This window comes from Poecile atricapillus, chromosome 15, assembly GCF_030490865.1.
Source record: "Poecile atricapillus isolate bPoeAtr1 chromosome 15, bPoeAtr1.hap1, whole genome shotgun sequence".
Classification (NCBI taxonomy): Eukaryota; Metazoa; Chordata; class Aves; order Passeriformes; family Paridae; genus Poecile; species Poecile atricapillus.
In genome coordinates this window covers 4,828,634-4,851,926 of record NC_081263.1, presented here as the reverse complement: position 1 = coordinate 4,851,926, position 23,293 = coordinate 4,828,634, and the positions used below count along the sequence as shown (strand labels likewise).

General features: G+C 40.5%; 1 protein-coding gene across 1 annotated transcript in view; it reads left to right on the top strand.

The window, feature by feature from the left end:
• TAF4 (TATA-box binding protein associated factor 4) overlaps nt 1–23,293 on the top strand; it is a 36,713-nt gene that overhangs the window by 448 nt on the left and 12,972 nt on the right. The window contains exons 2-4 of the mRNA XM_058850705.1: nt 1,831–2,919; nt 20,768–20,934; nt 21,678–21,797. Coding sequence (XP_058706688.1) covers nt 1,831–2,919; nt 20,768–20,934; nt 21,678–21,797 — 1,376 coding nt within the window. The remainder of the gene's footprint in view (nt 1–1,830; nt 2,920–20,767; nt 20,935–21,677; nt 21,798–23,293) is intronic.

The following is a 23,293-nucleotide window of genomic DNA, read 5'->3' as shown; positions in this document are numbered from 1 at the left end:
CTCGTTGTGGCAGGAGCGGGAGTGCAAAGGGTGGTATCGATCATACGGGGGAGAGCCTCCCCTCATCATGCCCCCTCGGTGTATGTCCGCGCCTCTGCTCCCTCCCCTTTATTTTCCCTCCTCGCCTGTGCTTACTCGAGGGTGTTGGATCATGTGTGGGGGCAGCCGCCCCGCAGAAGGAGCCGGCAGTGCCCGTCCGTGACTCTGCCGGTCCCCTCTGCTTTTCCTGCCCTTGTTGCTGGAGTGTAAAAGGGCTCTGTTAATCTCGGGGACTGAAGGAGGCAGAGCCCACCCCCTTGGTCATGGCTGTGCCTCCCATGCCGCCTGTGATTGCTCCCCTTCCCTTTCCAGGGGTGGAGGTTATGGGGGGATTCCCTCTTGATAATGCCGCCTTAGCTGTCTGTGTAAATGCTCCTTCCCCTCCCCCTTCGCTGTTGCTGAAGTGGAAGGGGGTGTTATTAATCATGACACCTATTTCCTGTAGAGGAGGAAGCGAGGGGGGATTTCAAGGGGAGGAAGTCCCTCAAAATGCTTCCCCCCCATATCTGCCTGCGTTGATATTTTCCCTGCACCCCCTCCCTTGTTCCAGGGGCTTGGAGGGGGCATCCAACACCTCCCATTCCTCCTCTGCCCTCAAGGGGGGGTTGTCACAACGCCGGGTCCCGGGAAGGGGGGGAATTCAGGCCACAACACCCCACCTTGCACAGCGCCTTCTCCCACCCGCCCACCCCCGGAGCTGCCTGGGAATATTCCCCCTTCGTCTTGTGAGGCTTGTAGGGGGGCAGTGTAAAGGCTGGGACTGAGGGCTCACTACGTGGGAATGGAGGGAAGCTGTTTTTCAGGGGGATTGAAAGAAATGTTTCCCCAGAATATCTCTGCAATTCCTCCCCTCCCCCCTTTTTATTTTTGATTTCATCTTGCTGAAGTGTAAGAAGATACTACAGACCCTCTGTTATGATCGATGAAGCACTTCTAGGAGGATCTCCTTGACCCTTATAATGTGCATCTCAGTGTCTGCCTGTCACTATTCTTTTCCCATTTCTGTCTCCTTAGGGCCAGGACCTGGACTGTGTGTGATTGTACTTGTGCTAACACCAGGCCTTATCAAGGGGCATGAGGATTATTCAGGACAAGAAGCTACATCATCTTGTCCCTTCTGAAAACCAGCTTTGCTTTTTATTTATTTATTTTTAACTATCTCTGGCTGTGAGAACTTCAGATCCGTCGGAACAAATTCTGTAATAAGGAAGAGGGGTCTTCTAGAAACCTACTCCGGGCCTTGCAGTATTTCTTATCTTGCCAGGCCAATGTTTTTCTTTCCTTTCACTTTTCATATTTTGCTGTTGTTGAGCCTCCTGCTCTGACTGACTTTACTTTGTAGGAGATGCCAGGATTAGAGAGTAATGTGTGCTGGGTATAGGGAATATATCTTAGTAATGTGTCTTTCATGGCCATTTTTCCCCCCTCACATTTGCAATCCTGTTTCTAAATGGGATGTCAGGCTCTAGAATGGGGAAGAGGTCTTAGATGATCTTCTTACTCCCTTCTCTTGATTCATATTAAATCTGTTTTCCCTATTTTGTCTTACTGTAGGGTCAAAAGCAGGGGGGTTACAATTAATACTGAATCTGCCAGTCTTTGGTGGGATATTGGAGGCTTTAAAATAATGTCTTTAAAGCCATGTTCAGTTTGTACTCTGTCCTGTTTTCCTGGCTCCAGGCAGGCAGCTTGGGAGATGGAGAAGACCTGGTGATAAGGGAGAACATTCTGTCTTTGCTGGATTTCTCTTCTTGCTCATTCGCTCTGTTTAACCTCGTTGTTGTTTTGCAGGGGCAGGAGGAGTGCAGGGGGGTGTTATTAATCATAACACCAGGTCCCAGACTTCAGCTCTGGATGGAGCCACCACAACGAGCACCAGCACCACCACTGCAGCAGCAGGAGGATCTGAAGTCACTGCTGCTCCAGGGACCCTCAGTCAGGGCAAATCGGTGGTTATCAGCACCATGGCAACTGCCTTGTCCACCAGGAATGGCAAGATTGGGACCACGACAGTGCAGACTCTGAATGGGAGTAATGTGGTGATGAACTCTCACCACACAGGAAGTGCTGCTTTCTCTGGGACTCCTGTGACTGCCAACCCTGCTCCTGCACCTGCTGTTGCCCCTCTCGTTAACAATGGACCTGGATCTGTGGGGAAAGGAAACGCTGTTAATGCTGTTTTGCCCTCAGCTTCTAACACTGTCATCCAGACTTCTTTCCTTAATACTGCTGTGTCCTCTGCATCCTCCTCCTCGCCCACAGTGATTTCCTCGCAGCCACCACCGAGTGTTGGCACTGGGGCGCCCACGGTAACACTCGTGAGGCCCCCGATCCACACAGCAGGACCCACGGTGGCTGCAGCTGGTGCAGCCACTCAGAACGGGAGCAATACTGTGATCAATTCAACCATCAGTGTGGGGAGTTTTCCTGCTGTTGCAACAGCCACTGTGGGATCTGGAGTTTCCCTCCAGACGTCGCTTGTGAACAGCCAGTCTGGTTCCACTGTGCCAGCAGCTCCTGCCACACAGGTCATCAAATCTGAGTCTCCTAAAACTATAGTCCAGGCAGTATCCCAACAGCAGACGCTGGCTACTGGTGGCCAGCCCAGTACTACAGGGGGTAGCATGATTATTGGGCAAACTATGCAAGCTGGGCTCTCCAATGTTGCTCCCAATCCTGGTGGGATACCTCCTGCAGCTCCTGGCACCCCCACAGGAATGGCTAAAGGCACTGCCAATACAGTGGCACAAAGTCTGCCAAGGACTCCAACACCAACTACAAGTGGAATCAGAGCGACTTTGACTCCTACAGTTTTAGCACCTCGTTTGCCTCAGCCACCTCAGAATCCGACTAACATTCAGAATTTTCAGTTACCACCAGGTAAGTCAGAGGTTTGAGGGGTTCTGTTTCGGAAGTTTATTTCTTGCAGGGAGGAAGGAATCCAAGTAAGACTCTGTGCCATTCAATTGTGAATTGTGGAAAAGGCATGACATGTAACAATGAGAATGGTCTGGTGTTGAGTAGTAGTAGCATAGTAGTATTCCACTACTTAGTGTCTGATTTTGGGTGACCAGAAAGTCTTTTCAGCAGTAATTGAAAATAATTCTGCTTGGTATCTTTCTTACAATGTGAGTGTAGATGAAGCTGCAAACTGCCAAAGTGTAACAATGAAACATTATCCAATGAAATGTTATTTCATTAGCACAAAAGACATTTTGAATATTCAGGTGGTTTTGTCAGTAGTTTGTAACCTTTATGTGCTGCTCGGTTCCCTCCTGTCCCTGCATGCCCCCAGTACCACAGAGCTCTCATGAAGAGAGGAGCAGCAGATACAACACAAGAAAACTACCTACTTTGGATTTAAATACCTTCAAAGTCTGACTTAAAACTCACAGATTTGAAGCTTATGATCGTCTCTTCAGTCATTGGCATTCTGATACAAAAGGCAGACTTCCTATGTCCTTACCTCACCCTGTTGTGTCTAGGGCTGCAGCTTTTGTAGTAGCTAGTCTCATGCTTAGTGCTGAGCATCTCTGGACAAGGAGTGTAGTCCTGAACTCTGCGGATGAGTGAAAAGCAGGCTGAGAATTTGCTCAGAATTGTTCTGTCCCTCCTTAAATAGCCTATATTCGGAGATTTAATGTTATGTATTTGCTGTTATTCTGAGTCAGGCTTGTTGCTTGTATCCACTTTGATTTTTAGCTGCAAATACTTGTGTGAACCTACACATTGCTTCCTGTCCTCAAAATAATACATGCAAGGGCTGTATTCTTCCTGCTCACTGTTTTCAGGGCAGTACACAAAGAACAACTAATTAAATTTTGCTACTAACTCTGAAATTTGTGGTGGTTTTAGTAGGTGGTCTTAGTAAAATACATCTCTTGGAACTCCTGACCAACCTCAGAGCAATGCACCTGTCACATAAAATAGATCAGGAATTATGTGCTGTGTTACTAAACACTGTGTTTTTGTGTAATATGCTGTCTGTGGTATGTGATGCCATGTAGTTTGATGAAGTCTGTCAAACATTCTGTGTATCCAAGTACTAACTGGTATAAATATTCCTCTTTTTTTTTTTTTTTCTGTAAAAGATTATTCCATATATCAGTAATTTGAATGACATGGTGCTAATTTAAAAAATAGTAGTAAAACTCAGATCTTGAAATCATGGTGCTTGATTTGAAGCCAGTAAATTGATAGGTTGGAAAAGCCTTATTTTATTTATTGCTGTAGTGTATCAAAGGATTGATCCAGTTTAGTCTAGTGCCATTTATACCTACATTTTTTGTTAATCCTGCATTATAAACCTGATTATAAGGGAAAGTACTACTGTGGAGTCCAGTGGGATCTTTTTCCAGGTAGCTAATGTTTTCAGACTGCCACAGCATCCCGAAATGTGTTACTCTTAGAAGCAGCATTGCCAGTCCTTAAGCAAAATTGGACCATAAATTGTTCCTTTGGAGTTCTTAGTAGATCTAAGTAAAACAATACAGGTTCAAAGCACTTTTGTTTCTGTCCTACACTTAAAGAAATATTTATGACTTCAAAAGAATAAGCATGACTTAAAATAAGGAAGTATATGTGACTGGACACATAGAAATTGGAAACAGAGTTCTTGCATGATAAGACAGACCTAATATTGAAAAGGATTTTTTTTTTTTTAGTGGAACTGATTATTTTTCTTTTACATTGCTTTAGTTTGTTTTTTATACTTTGCAAAGGTAGCCAGCTTTAAAAATGCTTTGCATAAACCATCTCTTTCAAAACACTTAAGAATTGGTGGATTCTGTGCTCTTCCAAACATCTCTCAGGCGCAAGAGCCAAGCACCCCTGCAAATCTGGCCCTGTGCAACTGCTGTGATCTTCAGCAGAGTGCAGGTACATTCACAGTGAAAGGAGAATAGGTGGCTGTGCTTTTGAAATTGTATTTTAAATGACAGCATCATAGGCCAGGTTTTTGGAGGCAGTTTGATAGTGTGAAGCTGCAGCTGCAGTGCCTCTGGTGTGCACCTACTGCATGCATCGAATTTGCATTCACAAGTTTGTTTTTAAAAGTTACTAGTGTGTGCTGGTAAGAGTTTCTAAAACAGTGCTTGAAGTAGTTTGAAATCATACACTGCACACACAGTTTCTTACACCAAGAATTACAAACACTTAGAAAATAGTGATGGAAGGTTTGACCATGATAACACACATTTTATAGTTATTTTCTTACTCAGAATTACTGTTTCTAGTTCTCCAAAATACAGTTACAGTGTCACATGTATGGAAAGCAGAATGTAAAATGTCAGCAGGAGTTGTTAAACCAGGACTTGAAAATTAGAAACCTTTCAAGGTTTCAAACGTTTTCTTCAAAAGACTACATGAAAAATAAACTCCATCAATGGTCTTTAAAATACCTTACTGTTAGAATAATGCTTTGTCTTGTGTGAAGGCAATTGTGCAGCAAACCTTGACTGACCAGATTGGAGACATTTGAAGAGCAAGTAGGCCATAATTGTTGTGACCTTACTGGATTTTGGTGTATTTCTTCTCCAAGGACCTGAGCTATTGGAGAGTATCTGTCTATTAATCTATTAATGATGGTTTTCCACTCCTGACATATTTGAGGAAGAAGACTGTTGTCCTTAGTCTTTCTTCAGGAGCCTGTGGTTGGAACTTTGTGCTCCAGTTGGACAGATTTGGGTAATGATGGTCCCAAAATAACCTTATTTATACCCTCTGAGAGGAGACACAGAAATATTGTGAGATGATTTTGTAAGGGAACACAAGTTTATACAATACTGCCTTAAGGATGCAACACTACTGAAACTGACGGGAAAGGAATTGAATGAAGCTGGTTGTTTCTGGATACTTCAGTAATGGGAAATGTGCTGTGTACAATAATATGGTAAGAGGTAGAAAATCAGTGAGTTTGTTAAAGTGTTAAGTCAGTGTTCCACTGTTAGAGGTGCTCAGAAACGTCTTCAGAAAAATATAGCTGGGACTATGTGCAAAAATTCATCTTTTGCATTGCAAGAGTTTGTAAAGTGTTTAGAGGTCATTGCTAACACAGGGTAGAATCATCTTGTAAATTGGCAAAACTTGGGTGCTTTAAAATAATTTTTGAAAACCCCGTCTTGTCCAGCAGTGCTGTAGTACAAACCCAGCATGTGTGAGTTTATGCTTACTTTGCATTACTGTCAGCTTGGGGTTCAAAGATTTGCTTTCTCTTGTTGCAAGTTTGTGTTGCTACTCTCTTCTGCTTTATCTTTATGTACAAACAGCTCATGATAAGTTTTTAAGGTGTCTGCTTAGAGAGACAAGCAGGTTGGTGCGTGCTGAAGGTATGCAATGAGAATAGCATTGAGCAGGTAGGTCTGGACAGTTTTCTCTGCTAGCTCAGGTGAAATTGAAATCTAGAAACTTTCACTTCCCTCTGTCCCTCCTTTCTTTTATCTTCTGAGTGACTGTTAGTAGTTATGAAAATTTGGTGGCTTGATCATAAAGACTGGTATTTTTCTGATTAGATATGGTTTGGTGACATATAGTCCTGTTTGAAGATAGCAGATAGGATGGGTTGTCTTCATGGTTTTTTTTCTTTTACTTCTACAGTCATGACCTGTTTTCCCACTAGCAGTGGTACAGTTTTGCAGCTGTTGTAGAAGAGAATTGTTTTGCTTTGTATCTAAAAATAAAACTTCTTTATTAGTTTCTCAAAACTCAGTTGGATCTGGCAGTAGTTGATGATAGGGATGAGACTACAAATTTGTTCGTTGCTTTCTTCTTGGAGGGCATCTCATGTGCCTTTTCCGTGGTGAGGACAGGATGGGCTTTTTATAGACTGAGAAACTGCTGGGGCCCCTTTAACAGTGGAATGTTCCAGAGTTCTGAACTCTAGCAGTGATTAAAACTTATCACTGATGCTTTCCAGAGACAAAGGATACCTGAAAGAGCATCAGTGCTGTACAGGTGCACATCCTGGAAGATGGTCTACATGAATATGCATGCTCAAGGTTTTCTTCGTGGCCTTAGAGCTCAAAACTTCATTTGGTGTTAAATTGGAGCTCTTTTTGTAGAAACTGATAGGTTTTTAGCTTGTGTCCACTATCGAAGAAGGATTCCAACTCAGGCCGTGGTTATGATGCTTAAGGATGAGAAAACTACCTGAAAACATAATTTAAAGCATGGGTTTGGGTCCTTTTGACTTGAGCTTGAATAACTGAAAAATAACTTCTGCAGGAGTAATTCAGTTTCTTTCAGTTGGGAGTTGGGGTAGTAGGTGGTTGGGCAAAGGAGAGTGTATAAAAATAGAGAAGGGTGGCAACTGAGAAGAATCAAATCAAGCAATTTGAGTTACTTTTTCATCCTGACTGCCTAACTCTTTGAGTTGCTTTGTACTTGAAGCATGCACCCCAGAAGTGCCCAAAGGAGCTAGGATGTAGATAGATGAGGAAATCTTCAGAATTCCATAATATATGGAATACAGAAAGGAACAGAAGAAATACTATGAAGTAGTGGAATGTGGTTGTTTCTATTTCTCACTGACTAGTAAGCGAGTTCAAACATATCCTCATTATAGTTTCCCTGTGTGTTGCATGTGCTGCCAATATTATGCCTGTTAACTGTGTTGGCATGGCTTGATTTTGTTAAAAATAATGTCTGCAATGCACTGTGACAATGGGGGTTTCTTAGAGTACTTACAGTATGTTTTACTTCCAAAGCATTTTACAAAACTTAATCTTTGCAACCTGCCTGTGTAGATGGTAAATAAAGTACTATGAACTGTGCTTTAGAGCTTGGGGAAAGAGCAAGTTAGAGAAGTTCTGACTTGTCCAAGGCCACGCAGGAATCAATATTTTGCCAGGATTAGAGCTTGGGAGTCCTGTACTTGGCATGTAAAGCAGTATCTGTCTTTCTGGAAGATAACCGTGCATCTCTTCTGCAGAAATCTTCTGGGTGAGGGGTGGATTTTATGTTCAAATCATGCATCAGCAAAAGGAACATTCTGCTTTATTTGGAATCTGCTACATCAGATCTGCCATATGTCACCAGACTGAAAGTTGTGTTTGTTCGCATTGCAACTTCCATAAGTGAGGACTCCTGCATGTTTGGCTATGTACCCCAAAGAACCTGAGGCTCAGAGAGCTGTGCAATGGGTTTTTTTGGTTCTGTTAAAAAGACTATCTTGGTGTTGTCCACATCTGATAAGACTGTGTTGTTAAGTGATGGGATCTAATGGGACTATAATTGTGATTCTGTTAAGCTATGAAAGCTATTAGCTCTGATTACATATTGTTTAGTTCTGTTATGAAAAATGTTGTTCCTAACAGCCTTTGGAAGTGTGTGTATGGATATGTCTGTATGATCTTTAAATTGTGATCTTTTGGGGTATCACTAAGCTTGTGATAAAGGTTATTGGTCAATAACCAGAAGTGATTTATTTCTTTTGAGGTGTTTTGCACTCTGCAAGAAGTTGCGTTTTCCATCTCTGGAAATGTAAGCAGGTTACTTGTGAACCTTCTTGGTTTGAGTCCAAAAATTTGAATGTTGCCCAGGACTTGAATCCCTTACTAACAGAGGATGCTACAGCCCAGTTAGCAAACTGAGGTGAAAATGCATCAGTTTGGGCCACTGATAAGAGACAAACTCTATCACAAACTCTTCAAATTAAGTATTTTGGTTTGAGAACTTGTACTGTTGTCTGTCTTCCCTGTTTTGGGAAATGATATGTAAATATAATTCTAAAAAATTTTATGAAGTAGTTCTAGAACACAGTTGAAAATACTGATACTTAAACTGTCTGGGTTCAAGGAAAGAGAAAATACTGGTTTGTGGAAATGTTGCTTTATGTAGAAACTATGTGATCAATACTGAGTCTGCTCTGAAGGAGCTGGATATAGAAGTCGCTTAACACATTAAACATTTTTTGTTACTATGTGCATTTTTTTGCTCAGAAATACTCAGAATCAGCGTTTTCACCTTAAAATAGCTACTCTTGTCAAGATTATTGTTTGTGTTGAAACTTTATGAATGTTTGTAACTCCATTAATCTGTTTGAATCTTCTCCTTGAATTTGTTGCCATTGTTTCATGTAAGAAAAAAAAAGCTTTTGCTAGGTGGAAGACTGCAAGTTTAGCTTTGTTAGGCACATTATTTCTTGTGAAAGAAGATTTGGAGAGTAGTGGCATGAAGATAAGAATTTTGAAAATGCAGTTTCTTACAACTGAAGATAAACACATATTTATCACAATGATTGAGAGGAGTTTTTAGTCCTGGTTCATAGACAGTTATTTCAGGTGTATTATGAACCCTAAAGCTCTGTGTGAGGGAAGGCCAAGCTCTAGGGAGAGTGTGTTGCTCTCAGGTGACAATTTTTCTTTGCACAGCCAGAGGTCTATTCCTGTGTGCAAATAAATGTATCAGCCCTCTAGCATCTGCTTCCTTGTAAGAGAAGCAAAATTGCTGATGTGTGTACAGGCTGTAATTAAACAGGTGTAAAGATTATGTGATCATCCATATTTCAGATTAGATGAGGTTTTTGTTTTGGTTTTTTTTTTTGTTTGGTTTTTTTTTTTTTTTTTTTTTTCCCCCCCATGGACACATGAACAGAGCTTTTTGGCTGTTCTAAACCTTCTAAGATAGTTTTACCTCAGCTCCGGAAATTTTTACACCAGTTCTAATCTGTGAGAATTTCCTCCCAGAAATACTGGTTGTCTTCTGGAGGTGCAGGTGTCTCAACTGAGAGCCAGTTTTATAGCACAAACTCTCCTCTCTTGGAGTAATTCTCTTTAGGAGTCTTTAGCATAATATTTAATGTAAAATATAATAATTATCCATGAGGTCTTATTTATGCCTTTTAGGTTTTCTAAATATGGAATATTTTTTGTGAGAAAAAAATGTTGTTTATTGTCACTGTATAATGGTATAGATTATCAGTAATCAAGAAAGAAGTGATAATTTTAAGGAATTGATACACCTGCAGTGAGATCTGTTCAGCACCTCAGTGGAGCTGTCTTAAGGCATTGTACAAATGTAGTGATCTTTGGGTCTGTAACTGTTGTCAGACTAAAAGTAACATTTTAAAAATGATGAATTTCTGTACTTGGATTACCAATAATGAGGAAGTTGCACTTTGAACGTCAAGGGTTGATGGTCAGCAAAATGTATAAATGTGTTATAAAATAGGTTAAATAGGGATGGTGCTTTTATTTTCTATTTGTACAGAATTTAGTACAAGGTCCAGTTTGGACACCAAGCTCTTTTTGTGGGATTTGGAAAAGTATATTGATGAAAATTAAGTAACTTTTTTGCCACAGTAGCTCTCTGTTTATAAATATGAATTGTAATTTATGAATGCTATATATCTTAATTTTGATGCTTTTTCCCATAAAATGCCTTACTAAAATATATTTTTCAGTAACATGTACCCAGTACCTAGACAGTGAATAACATAAAACTCACAGCAGTGTGTAATATTATTTTACATGACTGACATGACTGTCCTAAGATTTGTATTGAATTGAGTAAGCCTCTCTTGTAAAAATGGTCTAACTTATGATTATAACTTGATTAATACATGCTTCTGAGAGTAGCTGAACTGTTAAAAGCCATCACAGTGCTTTTGTGCAGAATAAAGCACGTGCTGGATAGACTGTGCTGACAACCAGTGCAGTTGAAAAATGTGTGCTCTAGATATCAGAATATAAACAAAACCCAAGCAATGAGGTGTGGTGCTATGCTTGAGTCTTTCTGAGAGGGTTTGGGGGGCAGCAAGGCTGTACTAAGTTGTCTGCACACCTTCCTTCAGTTTATTAATCAAATATTTCTTTAAGGGAGGGTTGGATTTAGAACCTCTCTCCAAATATAATAACATCAGGTGCTTGCAGCCTGAGTGGTGGTGTGGCGAGTGGGACCAGTTGTGCTCACATGAGTCAGAAGTGCCAGCTCCAAGGAACAGCGCTGAGGAATTGCAGCACCTGTGGCAAGGAGGGGACCAGAAGAGAGTGTGGAGGGATCAGTGTGGGAGAAGAGATCTGGAGTAGGGAGGCTGACAGTGACTAAACTGTGTGGAAGTTAAAGACAAGCATGAGGACTTACTAGTTTTTAACACACATATGTGCAGTCATGTTTGCAATAATATTAAGGGTGGGTTGGAAGAAGATACAAGTGCTCATGTGCTGAGCTTCAACCTCTTAGTTCCTTAACTTCTTCCTTTTTTACCAGTGTATCACTTGATTTTCTTTCCTTCCCTGTCCTCCATCGGGAGGGGGAGAAAAGGCACTAATTATTTATAAGTGTTAGTCATACCCAGTCATTAAGCTTAGTCATTACTCAGGACTGTGCATTTGATGGTTAGTAAAAATCAAAACGAAACCTGATTTTGTTGAAAAGCTTTCTGAATTCAAGCTTACAGGTGTGATAATAATTCTGTTTCTGTGTTCAGACTAACTGCAAAAGCAGAGCTACTTAATAAATGTTGCTATCAGCCAAATGGCATGTAATATCATGTCCCCGTTGATGGTTTGTATTGAACTTGCAGGCATAGTGTTTGGCATATTCTCAAAGCAGAATAATTCTGTATGGACAGTGAGAGAGGCATAAGCTCACAGAGGAGGATGTGGAGGGAATGTTTGTGCTGAGGCTGCCCTAGGGAGCTGTCAGTCAGTGGAATTGTCCAGCTCTGGCTCTCCACAGCTTCAGGTGAAAAAGGTGGCATCAGCTAAAATTACAAAGAGTCTATGCCTTGAGTAGGGCATTCACAGTGGGGACAAATTAAAGAAATGTGTTCTTTATCGCTTTTCGTGGACTAAGTTGTTTTAGACTGTTGTATTCTGAAGGAAAAAAACATTGATTTAAAGCATTACTCCTCCTTAAGTATTTCTGTACAGACTCTGGTAATAAATGGAAAGTAACTCTGCCATTCCCATTTCTTCAGGTGCTTGAACAGCACTAATGTTGACACACCTTGGTAGAGACAAACTGTCACAAATGAAGATAGGTTGATTTTTAAAACCTCCTATTTAAAATAACAGAAGTAAAGAATTAGTGACACTTTATTTTGTGTCTTCCTTTCTCAAACCCAAATCTGATTTTGGTATAATTGCTTTGTTGTTTGATCTAAGTATATTGAAATTAATGGCAGAGTTACATCTGAATTGCTTGTAGATCAATAATTAAAGCAATTGGTTTAGCTCTTGATAGTGTTTTTCTTAGCTGTTTCGACATCAGACAGATTTGTGCGATGATTGGATTGCAATTTGACAGAGCACTCTGGTGTTTTAGCTTTGGATGCTTGACTAGAAGGGAATGTTAACACACTTTCAAGGAATATAGCTTTCCAGAGAAGTCAAAATAGTTTCAAATCACATTGTTGTTGAAGCATTTGTCAATTGTTGCTATATAAAATGATGTGTTTTCCAGAACAATTCTTACACATCTCTTCAAATGAGCAGGTAAGACTTTTTACATATGGGATCACTCTCAAATGCAGTGTCTTTTTGGCATTCCAATATGACATTATTCCTTTAACTATATTCTTAAAAGGTTTGTGAATCAATACTTTACAAATTATTCACTTCTTTACCTTTTAGACAGTACAGTTCAGTTGTGTTGTTTGAAACTGAACTCTTGCATAGTAAGAGTGAGCAAAACCTTTTAAAACTAAATAGAGTTCTTTGTCTGTTTACTCTTTTGTAAGAAAAAACAAGCAGTTTCTCATAATGTGAACTTTTGTACTTGATCTGTATAAAATGCACTTTCTGTGCACTGCAGTGAGGATTCTTGAGGATGTTTGCAAACATATCTTTCACCTGTGTTGATAACAATCATAGATCAGCTGTTGAAGAATTAAATTTCTGAGACCATAATGGCTGGTTGGAATCTGTGTGTGCAGGTTGGGTAGAGTGGTGGTAGCCAACAGTGGAGTGCTGCAGTTGTGTGTTATATCTTAACTTCTTGGCACGGTGTCTGGGTAGAATTCTCCTTTATTCCAGAGTGACATGAGTTGAAAAGGAAATAGAATTTGCTTTTGTAGTTCTTGTCTAAAGCTCTGTGCCATGCCAGTCTTCAGTGCCTGTCGGGAGAAACTCTAAGTATTTTGTATTAGAGGTGCTCTGAAGCAACACCTGACAGTCATGCTATGCTTTTTTCATGGTAAGTTGTAGCTCACCTACAGTGCAGCAGGTGCTGAACATTTAACAGGTCCCTTTCATTGGGCACAGTGTGCTCAGCACAGCTGTGTGCAGAATCTCAGCCTCACAGCTTTGGGCTGCCCATTACTCTGGAGCAAGGTGTGAGGGAATTGGTACAGGTTGCTCCAGTGTGCTGGACAGCTCTGTCCCTGCCTGGCAGTTCTGTGGAGCCTGCAGACCTGCAGCTCAGCAGGGAACATATCCACTACTGCCTCGTGTTTGTGCAGCCCGACCTCGTCATGCCAGTGCAGGGCAGCCACTTCTGGAGCAGCTGCAGTCTCACATGGTCATGGGGTCATTTTGAGCTCTTGGCTTTGCTGATACCTCCTGATTCCTGCATTATGGAGATTTCTCCTTAGGCACTGTGCTTATCCTTGTGGAGCTAAGGCATCTTTATAGAAATCACAAAATAACCATGTTTGTTGATGAAACTTGAAAGCTCAGATTACTGATGAGGTCAAAGGCTTTGGCAAGAAAGTTCAAGTAGAATTTTTTCTGGACTCATGCAGCACAAGTCTCCTGAGGTTCTAAGCACCTAAACTTAAGTATATCTAATATATACTTAACAGTGGTGCACGTTTCTCCTCAGGTACAAAGTAGTGTATCTTCAATAACATCTAATCCACGCCTCTGTTACCATTAACAGTTCTGTGCTACTCATCTTGATTTGTAATCCCTGTTTCTCATGAATTGGTGTATAGATGGTCTTTCATGAGCTGCTACTCATCTGGTTTGTTACAGAGGCTGCTCTTCAGTGTGTGTAAATAATTCCAAATCTGCTAGAAATTGTCTAGTATTAGGGATGATTTCCTTAATGACCCAGATACTCATGGAGCTGCAGTAGACTAGGTTCTTTCTGCTTTCCTTGGGCTTTCATTCCTGTAGAGTGGGAGTTTTTCCAGGTGGATCAGTTACTGGAAGAGGAGGAATGGTGGATTGTTGGACAGCACTGATGTCAGTACCAGGTTATCTTTTCCTTTTCTGCAGTAAGGGACCCTGTCACATACGCCATTTATTCTGAAAGCTCTTCCCATAGCTTCTGTTGGCAGCTGTCTTTTTCTCCAGCTCTCTCTCTCTGGTGTTCCAGAATTTTTGTATTGGGAAAATCTTAGAAACTTTGTCGTTTTATAAGGGTTTTGTCATTCTGGGGTCCCTGTATAACCTGATCCAATCAGTTACAGAGCATGGACTCAGCCCCTTTGCTTTAGATGGTTTTTGTGGTGTGTATGATAACTTGCATAACTTTACACACACATTCACTTTCTCTTTCGTTGCAACAGAATCTCTTCTGACAATACCAAAAGGATTCTCTCGTAAAGCTTTATCCTGCTAATATGGCACAGCCCACTTAGGATTACTGTCAGATTTTTCTACCATGTCAAATGTTTGCAGCATCTTGCCACAAATGTGTGTGTGCTCAAGAGCTTAAGGCCCAAAGGGCTTTGACATGAGGATAACCTCTTAGTGAACTTCCCTGGCATGTCTAGTTAGGATTTGAAGATTTGTCAGATGTCAGTGCACTGTATGATCAATAACCTCCTTTTCTAGAGATGTTTGTAGGGACTTTGGTTTTCTACACCAAAGAAACATCAGTCCTCTGGTTATTCTTTCAGGCTTGGACATTCTTTCTGAGCTCCAGCATGTTTGTCTATTGATTCTTTGCTGCCTAACAGTTCTCCCTGACCCCAATTGTTTTTTCTTGGGAAGTTTATAGTTACCTTTTTACTTTAAGGAGAGAATTTCCTTGGGAGACTAGGAAAGGATATTCTCCATGCACTTTCAAGATCATGCATCCATTAATTCTTCTGTTGTCTGAAAAAGACTTACTAGAAGTATAGATTCTTAGTAATGGTTCTGACTTGATCTGGATTAACCATGAACTACATTGTGGGTAACAAGCGATATCTGTAAGCTTGAACCTTCTGTTCTTCTGTTGAGTGTCTGCACCAGAAAGAGAAGTGATGTCACTTGGGATCAGATAGGGTTGTGTGTAGGGTTTGTATTTCAGAGGTGAGAGTTTCGTCCTTGCACACGCTGTTAAGCCCAGTGAGAAGCGTGAGCACACCTTGCTGTGCCCTCTTGTTAGGCGCTTGCTAACTGGAGATGGAGTCCCTCAGTGCATCCCCCATGGTATGGATGGAGTCCCTGAGACATGGAGCGTTATCCTGAGAGGTGGCACTGGGCTATGGATCAATATCCTGAGAGGTGACACTGGGATATGGATCAGTATTCTGAGAGGTGGCACTGGGCTATGGATCAATATCCTGAGAGGTGACACCGGGCTATGGGGTGTTACCCTGAGAGGTGACACCGGGATATGGAGTGGCATCCTGAGAGGTGACACTGGGATGTGGGACGTTATCCTGAGAGGTGACACTGGGATGTGGGATGTTATCCTGAGAGGTGACACTGGGATGTGGGATGTTATCCTGAGAGGTGACACTGGGATATGGGACGTTATCCTGAGAGGTGACACTGGGATCTGGGATGTTATCCTGAGAGGTGACACTGGGATGTGGGATGTTATCCTGAGAGGCGACACTGGGATATGGAATGATATCCTGAGAGGTGGCACTGGGATGTGGGATGTTATCCTGAGAGGTGACACTGGGATGTGGGATGTTATCCTGAGAGGTGACACTGGGATCTGGGATGTTATCCTGAGAGGTGACACTGGGATGTGGGATGTTATCCTGAGAGGCGACACTGGGATATGGAATGATATCCTGAGAGGTGGCACTCGGATATGCTGCTGTTGGAGTGGCCTCCTGCTGGGTGTGGCTGTCAGAGAGGACACTGCTGGACCATGAACTTCCTCAGAACACTGATCTGAAGGTGCCTACTGTGTCTGTAGATGGTTTTATCTCCCTCACTGGCAAGTCCAGCTCCTATAAATATTATTAATCAAGATTGACCAGTAAGAAGTGATAGCAAAAAAAGAAACACTTTTAGTTTGGTTTATTTTTTGGATGTAGGGGTTCTGTAGCAAGAAAGTTGTATGTCTTTGGAATTACACAGATAATCAAAGTGGTCTGCATAGACTACAAAATATTTTATTAGTCTTCCTTATCATTCTGTTAATTTTTTTCTTTAGTCTTTGTTGAGCCAAGCCATGTTTCAAAGAAAGAAGGAAGAGGGAAGCATTAGAAAAAAAGTCTGGTTTATCTTTTTTTGATATGTCCAGTGGCCAGAACTCTTCACTTTTTATTCCAGTGCATGATTTTACACGTTTTATTAATTCAAAAAAATACTAACAAAGCAAAAAACCTCAAAGCACAACACTTTATAAATGGAAATGTCATTAGCAAATGGAATTACAAATAAGCAAGAGGCAAAGATGACCCTGCAGGATCATACAGCTATATCACGTAATGGTGCCACTTTCCATCTCGGTCTTGTAAACAGGATTGATCTGGGAAGGTCTTCACATCAAGAACATGTGAAGTGACCATTGTACTGGTCAGGAACCCAAGTCTTTTTGGTGTCAGAAACAATCAACTAAGTTTTGTTAATCCTTCATTTGGAGCCATGATGAATTGTTTAATTCAAACTAAAATCTGAACCTCTTTCAGGATTCTCTTAAGCATCTAACTTCTAACAAAAATGGTAATTAATTTTAATTTTAATTAGTTTTTTAATGAGACACTTGGAAAGAATTCTTGAATGTTTGCATTTTTAATAGTGAATATGATTTTACATGTGATCAGACTTTCTAGGAAAAAGAAGGCAGAAAGATATTTAAAATGGCCAAGTCTTATTGTCATCTTTTTCTTATTGAACATTTCCAGTGATGTTTATTAGCTGTTTGATCAAATAGTAATTAATCCATTAATGCAGGAACAAAAACCTGGTTGATAAAACAGAAAGATGTTTTCCATATTTAAATATTTTCTGAATTTAATTGAAATAGTGAGATAAGTTATACAGTTCTAGCTGTCTTCTAGTACCTGGTAGTCAGTTCTGACCTGGTTGATTCAGCATTTGCAGCCTTATGTATTGGAGTTTGAGGTTATGATACCTGTATTTAAATATTTAAAATGTAAGTTTTGGGATGAAATTTCTTTTTCTACACATGTGGCTGTTGGCCCTTCCTCTTCTCCACTGTCACGAATTGTTAACTGAGATTCATGTATGAAGGGAGAGAGGGGCTGTTACAGTCCCAAAGTGATTTTGTTTAGAAGTAGAAGATAAATGGGACTTTGTTTTTAATTCATAATTGAGTTATCTCCAATGACCCTTCTGAACTTCACTGAAAATCCACTTAATGCTAGCTTGGGTATAGTTTTGGGTTAGTGAGTTCATTTTTTAGCTAATTGGGTTGGAAAAGAGTCTGTAGTTTGACTGGGGGAAGAGAAGCTCAGAGAGCAGCTCTATCTCCCTTTTTAAATAATTCCCATCAAGCTGGAGGGGTGTTTTGTGTTCGGGCAAAACTTGCATACCTGCACACTGTAGTACTGGAGAATTTCTGCACAGAATTTTCAAGTTCATCACATTCTGAATTTTTACACCTTTTCCAAAGTCACCTGGACACCAACAAGCTAACGTTCTAAGCAGGTAAAATGTCTCATATCATCATACTGTGATTAAAGATTATTCAAAACTAGCCAGATGGTAGTAATTGTCTTTATGTTTGTATGTAGCCATGTGCACAGGAATTTATCAGTGGTACAGCTGACTTAATGACATGTTAGAAACTATATAAATTAAAAATAACTGTGTATCAAATTTGAGTGAGAATGAAAGTACTATTTAAATAGTGACAGATATAAATGTGGCTTTGTATGAGTTACTTTTTTATTATGACTTCAATACTTGAAAGAAGTACTTCAGACTTCCTGGAGTTAGAAATCTAACAGGGTAGTGCTTAGAGTCAGGGTTTGAATTACAAATGATTGTTTTGTCTGTCTGCTGCCAGAAATTGAACTTTCTTGATATGTTTTCTAAAGCTCACATTAATATGCTTTTCAACTGTCTGTTTGAGCAGTTGTGTTATGTTAATGTGTAGGCATGTTCTAATTCTGCATGTAGCTCAGGGAGAATATTTCATTGTTCAGGTGTTGTGCTTACACTTCAGGAGTATTAAACCTTCACTTTTTGGTTATTTCCCCTCTTTTCTCTCTCCTCATTCATGTTTTGGGGAGCAAAGCAGTAAGTTGACAGCACTGGTGTGTTAGTGTGTGGTGCAGGCACATTACTGAGCCCAGTGGAGATGGGAACAGGTATCACAGAGCTCTGGGCCTCTGCCTGATGCCATGGAAGTCTCATCTGCAGGGGAGCTGCTTTGGCTTGGTGCTTTCAAATAACTTCAGTCACTTTTGCACTGAGAAAGCTTAAACACGCTCCCCCACCCAAACTAGGCTTAGTATTTCTAATGTTGCTTCTGTGGGAAAAAATATTTAACTCTTTGAAGAATTTGGATGGCACGTTAACTTTTGGATATCTTGGGGAACCCCCAAACCAGTGAATTTTAGGAAAAAGGGTTTTTTATGGGGTGTCAGTATAGTTCTGTGACATTTAAGGATTTCTGAAAGCTCAGGCATAGGTAGTTGCATGGGCCTTTTTCAGTTGCTAGAAACTAAATAGTACTCAACAAGCCTTAATATTTGATATTGACTTGAAAATAGCTCCTCTAATCAGATTTCCACTGTTCTGATGATTTCAGTTATAATAGTATTGAAGATTTCCACTGATTCAGTGTTTAGCTGCTTCAGCTGGTTGTTATGAGGGATGACAAAAGTGGGCAAGGTGAATTCATTTCCCAAGATTTTATGTTTGCACATTGAAGAGGATGCCAGGTTCTGTTGGTGGAGGAATGAAGTTGATGCAGTAGCAGGTCATTCTCTAGTCTTTAAAATGCTCAGTTTCTCTATCTTTTGTCAGCAGCCCCCTCCCCATAATGTTAGGGTGATGGTTCCAGTGAGCAGCCCACGGGATCAAGCTCTGTGTTCACTGTAAGGTCTTTAAATTCTCCTGAGATGTGGTGGAGGTGATGATGATGATGGTGTGTGCCTTTGCTGTTTTAAAAGAGATACTTCTACCTACAGAAGTAAGAAAGATCTTACTTTTAGTAATGACTTGGGAAAGAGTTTTTTTGACCTGACAGCTAAACAAAGAGTATTTACTTCTGCAGTCTGCAAGATAATAAATAAGTTTCTCCCTCTCCTCCTACAGAAAAACACTTTGAGAATGTTTGTTTCTCAAAGTTTCACTTTTCCGTAGTTCTTTGTGGGTCTCACCTTAACACTTTTTCATAAGTTGTGAGGGAAAGTCACATTTTGGATGTAAACTAGTTTAACATTCTGGTGTGACTCTGCTTTACTAAAAGGGAGTTAATGTAGAGAATGTAAGGAAAAGATTAGGAGCAAATCAACTAAGGCTTTTCTTTTGAACTCATTTTCGTAGAAATCAGTATATGATTTTTTGCAGTTTACTTGTAAAACTGTCCAAGAAAACTGTTTTAAGGCGCTGTCTGTAAACATTTCAGCACTTGACCAGAATAGAAAAGCAAATAAAAGCTTGATTCTTTTGAAGTAGTCATGCTCTGAGATGCAATAGACCACATCTCCAGATATTGCTGGGGAGCGTGTATGGGCTTTTGATTCACTGAACAACACTTAAGAAAAACTTTCTGATTTCACTAGTGCCTCTTGATTTTCATGGCGAAGGTTCTTCCTGTAGTTGCTCAGAGAAGCCAACTAATTTTGAGTGCCCAGTTTGTTTCCTTTGGTGGCTTTTTCAGAACTGATGAGGTTCTGAGGCTCTTAGGGACTGAGTGAGGCGTGCTGAATGAAGGAGCTCTTGGCAAAGAGTTCATGTTGTCCAGATCCTGTTTATGCCTTCAAGGAAGAGAGAATCACATCTGAAAATCTGCCTGTTAAAATCTGGTTCCCCACAGCTACCCAGTGGGGTTAAGTGTATTGATCTGAGTGACTGAGCAGGGAATGATTTCCTCATTTCCCTCTCCGTTTTATTCTTCATTTGGGGTGTAACATGGCACAGTGCAGTCTGTTGCTGATGCACATGAGAGAGATTATGATTTTATAGCCACTTTCATTACTAAATTGGTTATGGGAAATTAATTTAGAACTTAGACAATTGTGTTGCTGTTGATGGTGAGGCCTAGGTTTGATTATTTTTTCTTCCTCTCATAAAGACAAACTAACAGGAATCTTGGCAGGATTTTCTTCTATTTGTAGTGTCTCATAAAACAAATTTCTTAGTAAAGAGCAGGTAGGATTTTTACAGGATTACTCATTTTAACTTCTGGTCACATGGAGTATTAGTGTTTGGGGCAGATAGAACTCACTGTGTTCTGATGCACACCGTACTGAGCATTTAGATAGAGTATTTCTGAAATTAAGCTATTCTAGACAAAATGCCATAATGCAGATGGGTATTTTGCTTTTATTCTGAACCTCTTGTTAGCTGCCTAGTCCTTCAGCAGTACAATAATTCCATATGTACCCAACTTGGATTAAAAAAAAAAAACAAACCAAAAAAATACGTTCTTTGATTTTTGTAAAGGATGTGTGTTCCTTGACCACTCTGTTTTGCAGGCATGGTCCTGGTGCGCAGTGAGAACGGGCAGCTGCTGATGATCCCCCAGCAAGCCCTGGCACAGATGCAGGCGCAGGCACACGCCCAGTCTCAGCCTCAGAACACTCTGACTCCTCGTCCTGCTACACCTACCAGTGCACCCCCAGTGCAGATATCCACAGTGCAGGTCAGTCCAGCAACTTGTGAGAAAAACTGTTTGGTTCTCTGTGAAGAGCACATGAGAAAGTAAGGTGTGATAGTAATGATTTGGAGAAGCCATAGATCTAACTGGAATATGAAGACTTTTTATAGATTCATAGAATCTCAGAATCATTTGTGTTGGAAAGGTTTTGGAAGGGGCCTTAAAGCTCATTCAGCTCCTGACATGGGCAGGGACACCTTCCACTAGACCAGGTTGCTTCAAGCCCCATCCCAACCTGGCCTGGAACACTTCCAGGAATGGCAAGTCCACACCTCTCTGGGCAGCCTGTATTGGGGCCTCATCACCCTCAGAGCCAAGAATTTCTTCCAAATAGCTAATCTAAATCTACTTTCCACAAGGCATAGGCATTGCATTTTTTTCCTAATTCTGTTACAGCTTGGCTGTTACTCATCAAAAATATTTTTACATATCTGAATCTCATTAAGTTGAAAACTTTGATATAAAGAAGACCATATATGGTTAATGTGTACAACTCTTCTCCCCAGAATAAATACAAGACTAAAAGAAAAAAATGGATATGGATATATGTACACTGAGATTTTGACAGTTGCATTAAGTTCAAGACTGAAAATCATTCTCAGAGTTTTCTAGTGGTTCAGATGCATTCTTTTGTATTTGTAACAATGGAGAATCAGAGCACTAATAAAGCAGATGATATTTAACTATAGGTACTGATGTGTTTGTGACTTTTTTTTCCTCTTCCCCAGGCTCCAGGAACACCCATTATTGCACGACAGGTGACACCTACTACTATCATCAAGCAAGTGTCTCAGGCTCAAACTACAGTGCAACCCACGACAACGCTACAGCGTCCCCCTGTTGTGCAAGTGAGTGTGTAGGGAAGTAATGTCTGCATGAGACTGCCAGGCACACAGGAAATGCAATTGCTCAGTGCAGGAAAGAAATGCCTTCTGGATTAGCCTTTCTAAAACATCTACAGGTCTCAGTATGTATTTTGGAGGTACAGGTATCATTTTTTATATGTATATAGTTATTATTTCATATTACACCTATACATATCTCTATTTAAAGGTATTGTGTTTGTAGTTTGTACTATCACAGAGCTGACTAAAATAAAATTCCTTTATACTTTCTGCTTAAAGGAAGTGACAAGAAATCCCTTTGGATTTGGGGCTGTGGTGTTATTCCTGTGATGGATCTGCAGTCCTCTGAATTCTGCAGCAAAATTGACAATTGCAAAGATGACTGCACTGTGGCAGCCTTCTCTTCCCAAAGCCTTCTCCCTTTCACATGAGTCTCTGCTTTGATCTGTGTCCTTCTGGAGACTGATAACTCATGGAGAGACTGATGTCAGTCTGGGCTGGCCTCTCTATTCATTTTGGGCTTGCTTGGAAATTTTTTTGGAGATGTTGAGAGTTTAAAAAACAGTGCAAGAGTGTGAAATTCTCCACATGGCTTCCAGGCAGCAGTGATACAATATGATTGCTGTTGCCTAATCTGTCTGATTGTGCATTCTTCATCCTTTGAGTAGACAGGATTAGAGAGTTTTAATTTAAAACATGCAGGTTTTGCTATGCATCCAGTTAACCTTTTTCCCCTCAGAGAGCCTTTCCCTATGCCAGTGATCTTTCTAGATCTAAGAGTTAATTTACCTGAGTCTCCTTAATTTACACTGCTGTTACACAGGACAAAAAACCCAACATCATTCCATCTGCATATTTTGTGCTGTAATGAGCACACCATGGACTTAGTTTATCCTGTTTTTTAAAAAAAAAATGAGACAAATGAAATCCTTGTCTCCCTTAGTTTCTCTCAAAATACTAACAAAGTTAGCTTTGGCAGTAGGGAAACCTCTTTTCTTGTGCATCTTTATATAAACAGCAAATTTACAAATGATTTGTGAACATTCTGAGTGTCAGTTGTAGCTTGGTGTAGGAATTTGTATCTCAAGACTGGGTTGTTGTTAATAATTAGTCTGTTGGAACTCCATGAATGAGCTGTGTATGTGAGAAGATCTTGCTTGCAATGGTGATTCTTTGGAGTTGATATTTCTACTTCAAATTACCAATTTGTCTGCAGAACTAGAGAAATGTTTTGTCCCATTGTTCATCACAAAGACCTCGATAAGACCCAAGCTTTTGTGTCAATCGTGCCTTTTTAGAAATCCTCCCCTTTGGAAGCAGCATTTAATGAAACAGGCTAAAAGCTAAACAGATCTCACAGGAATTCTGCACTTGTTTTAGCAGCGTTTTGAAACCACAGTGGCTGAGGTTATGTTTATCGTATTTTATTCAGTGACCAAAAATCGCGCAATTTTTAATCAACTTTTGGAATTCCCGTTTCGAATGTTTTAGTGCCATCT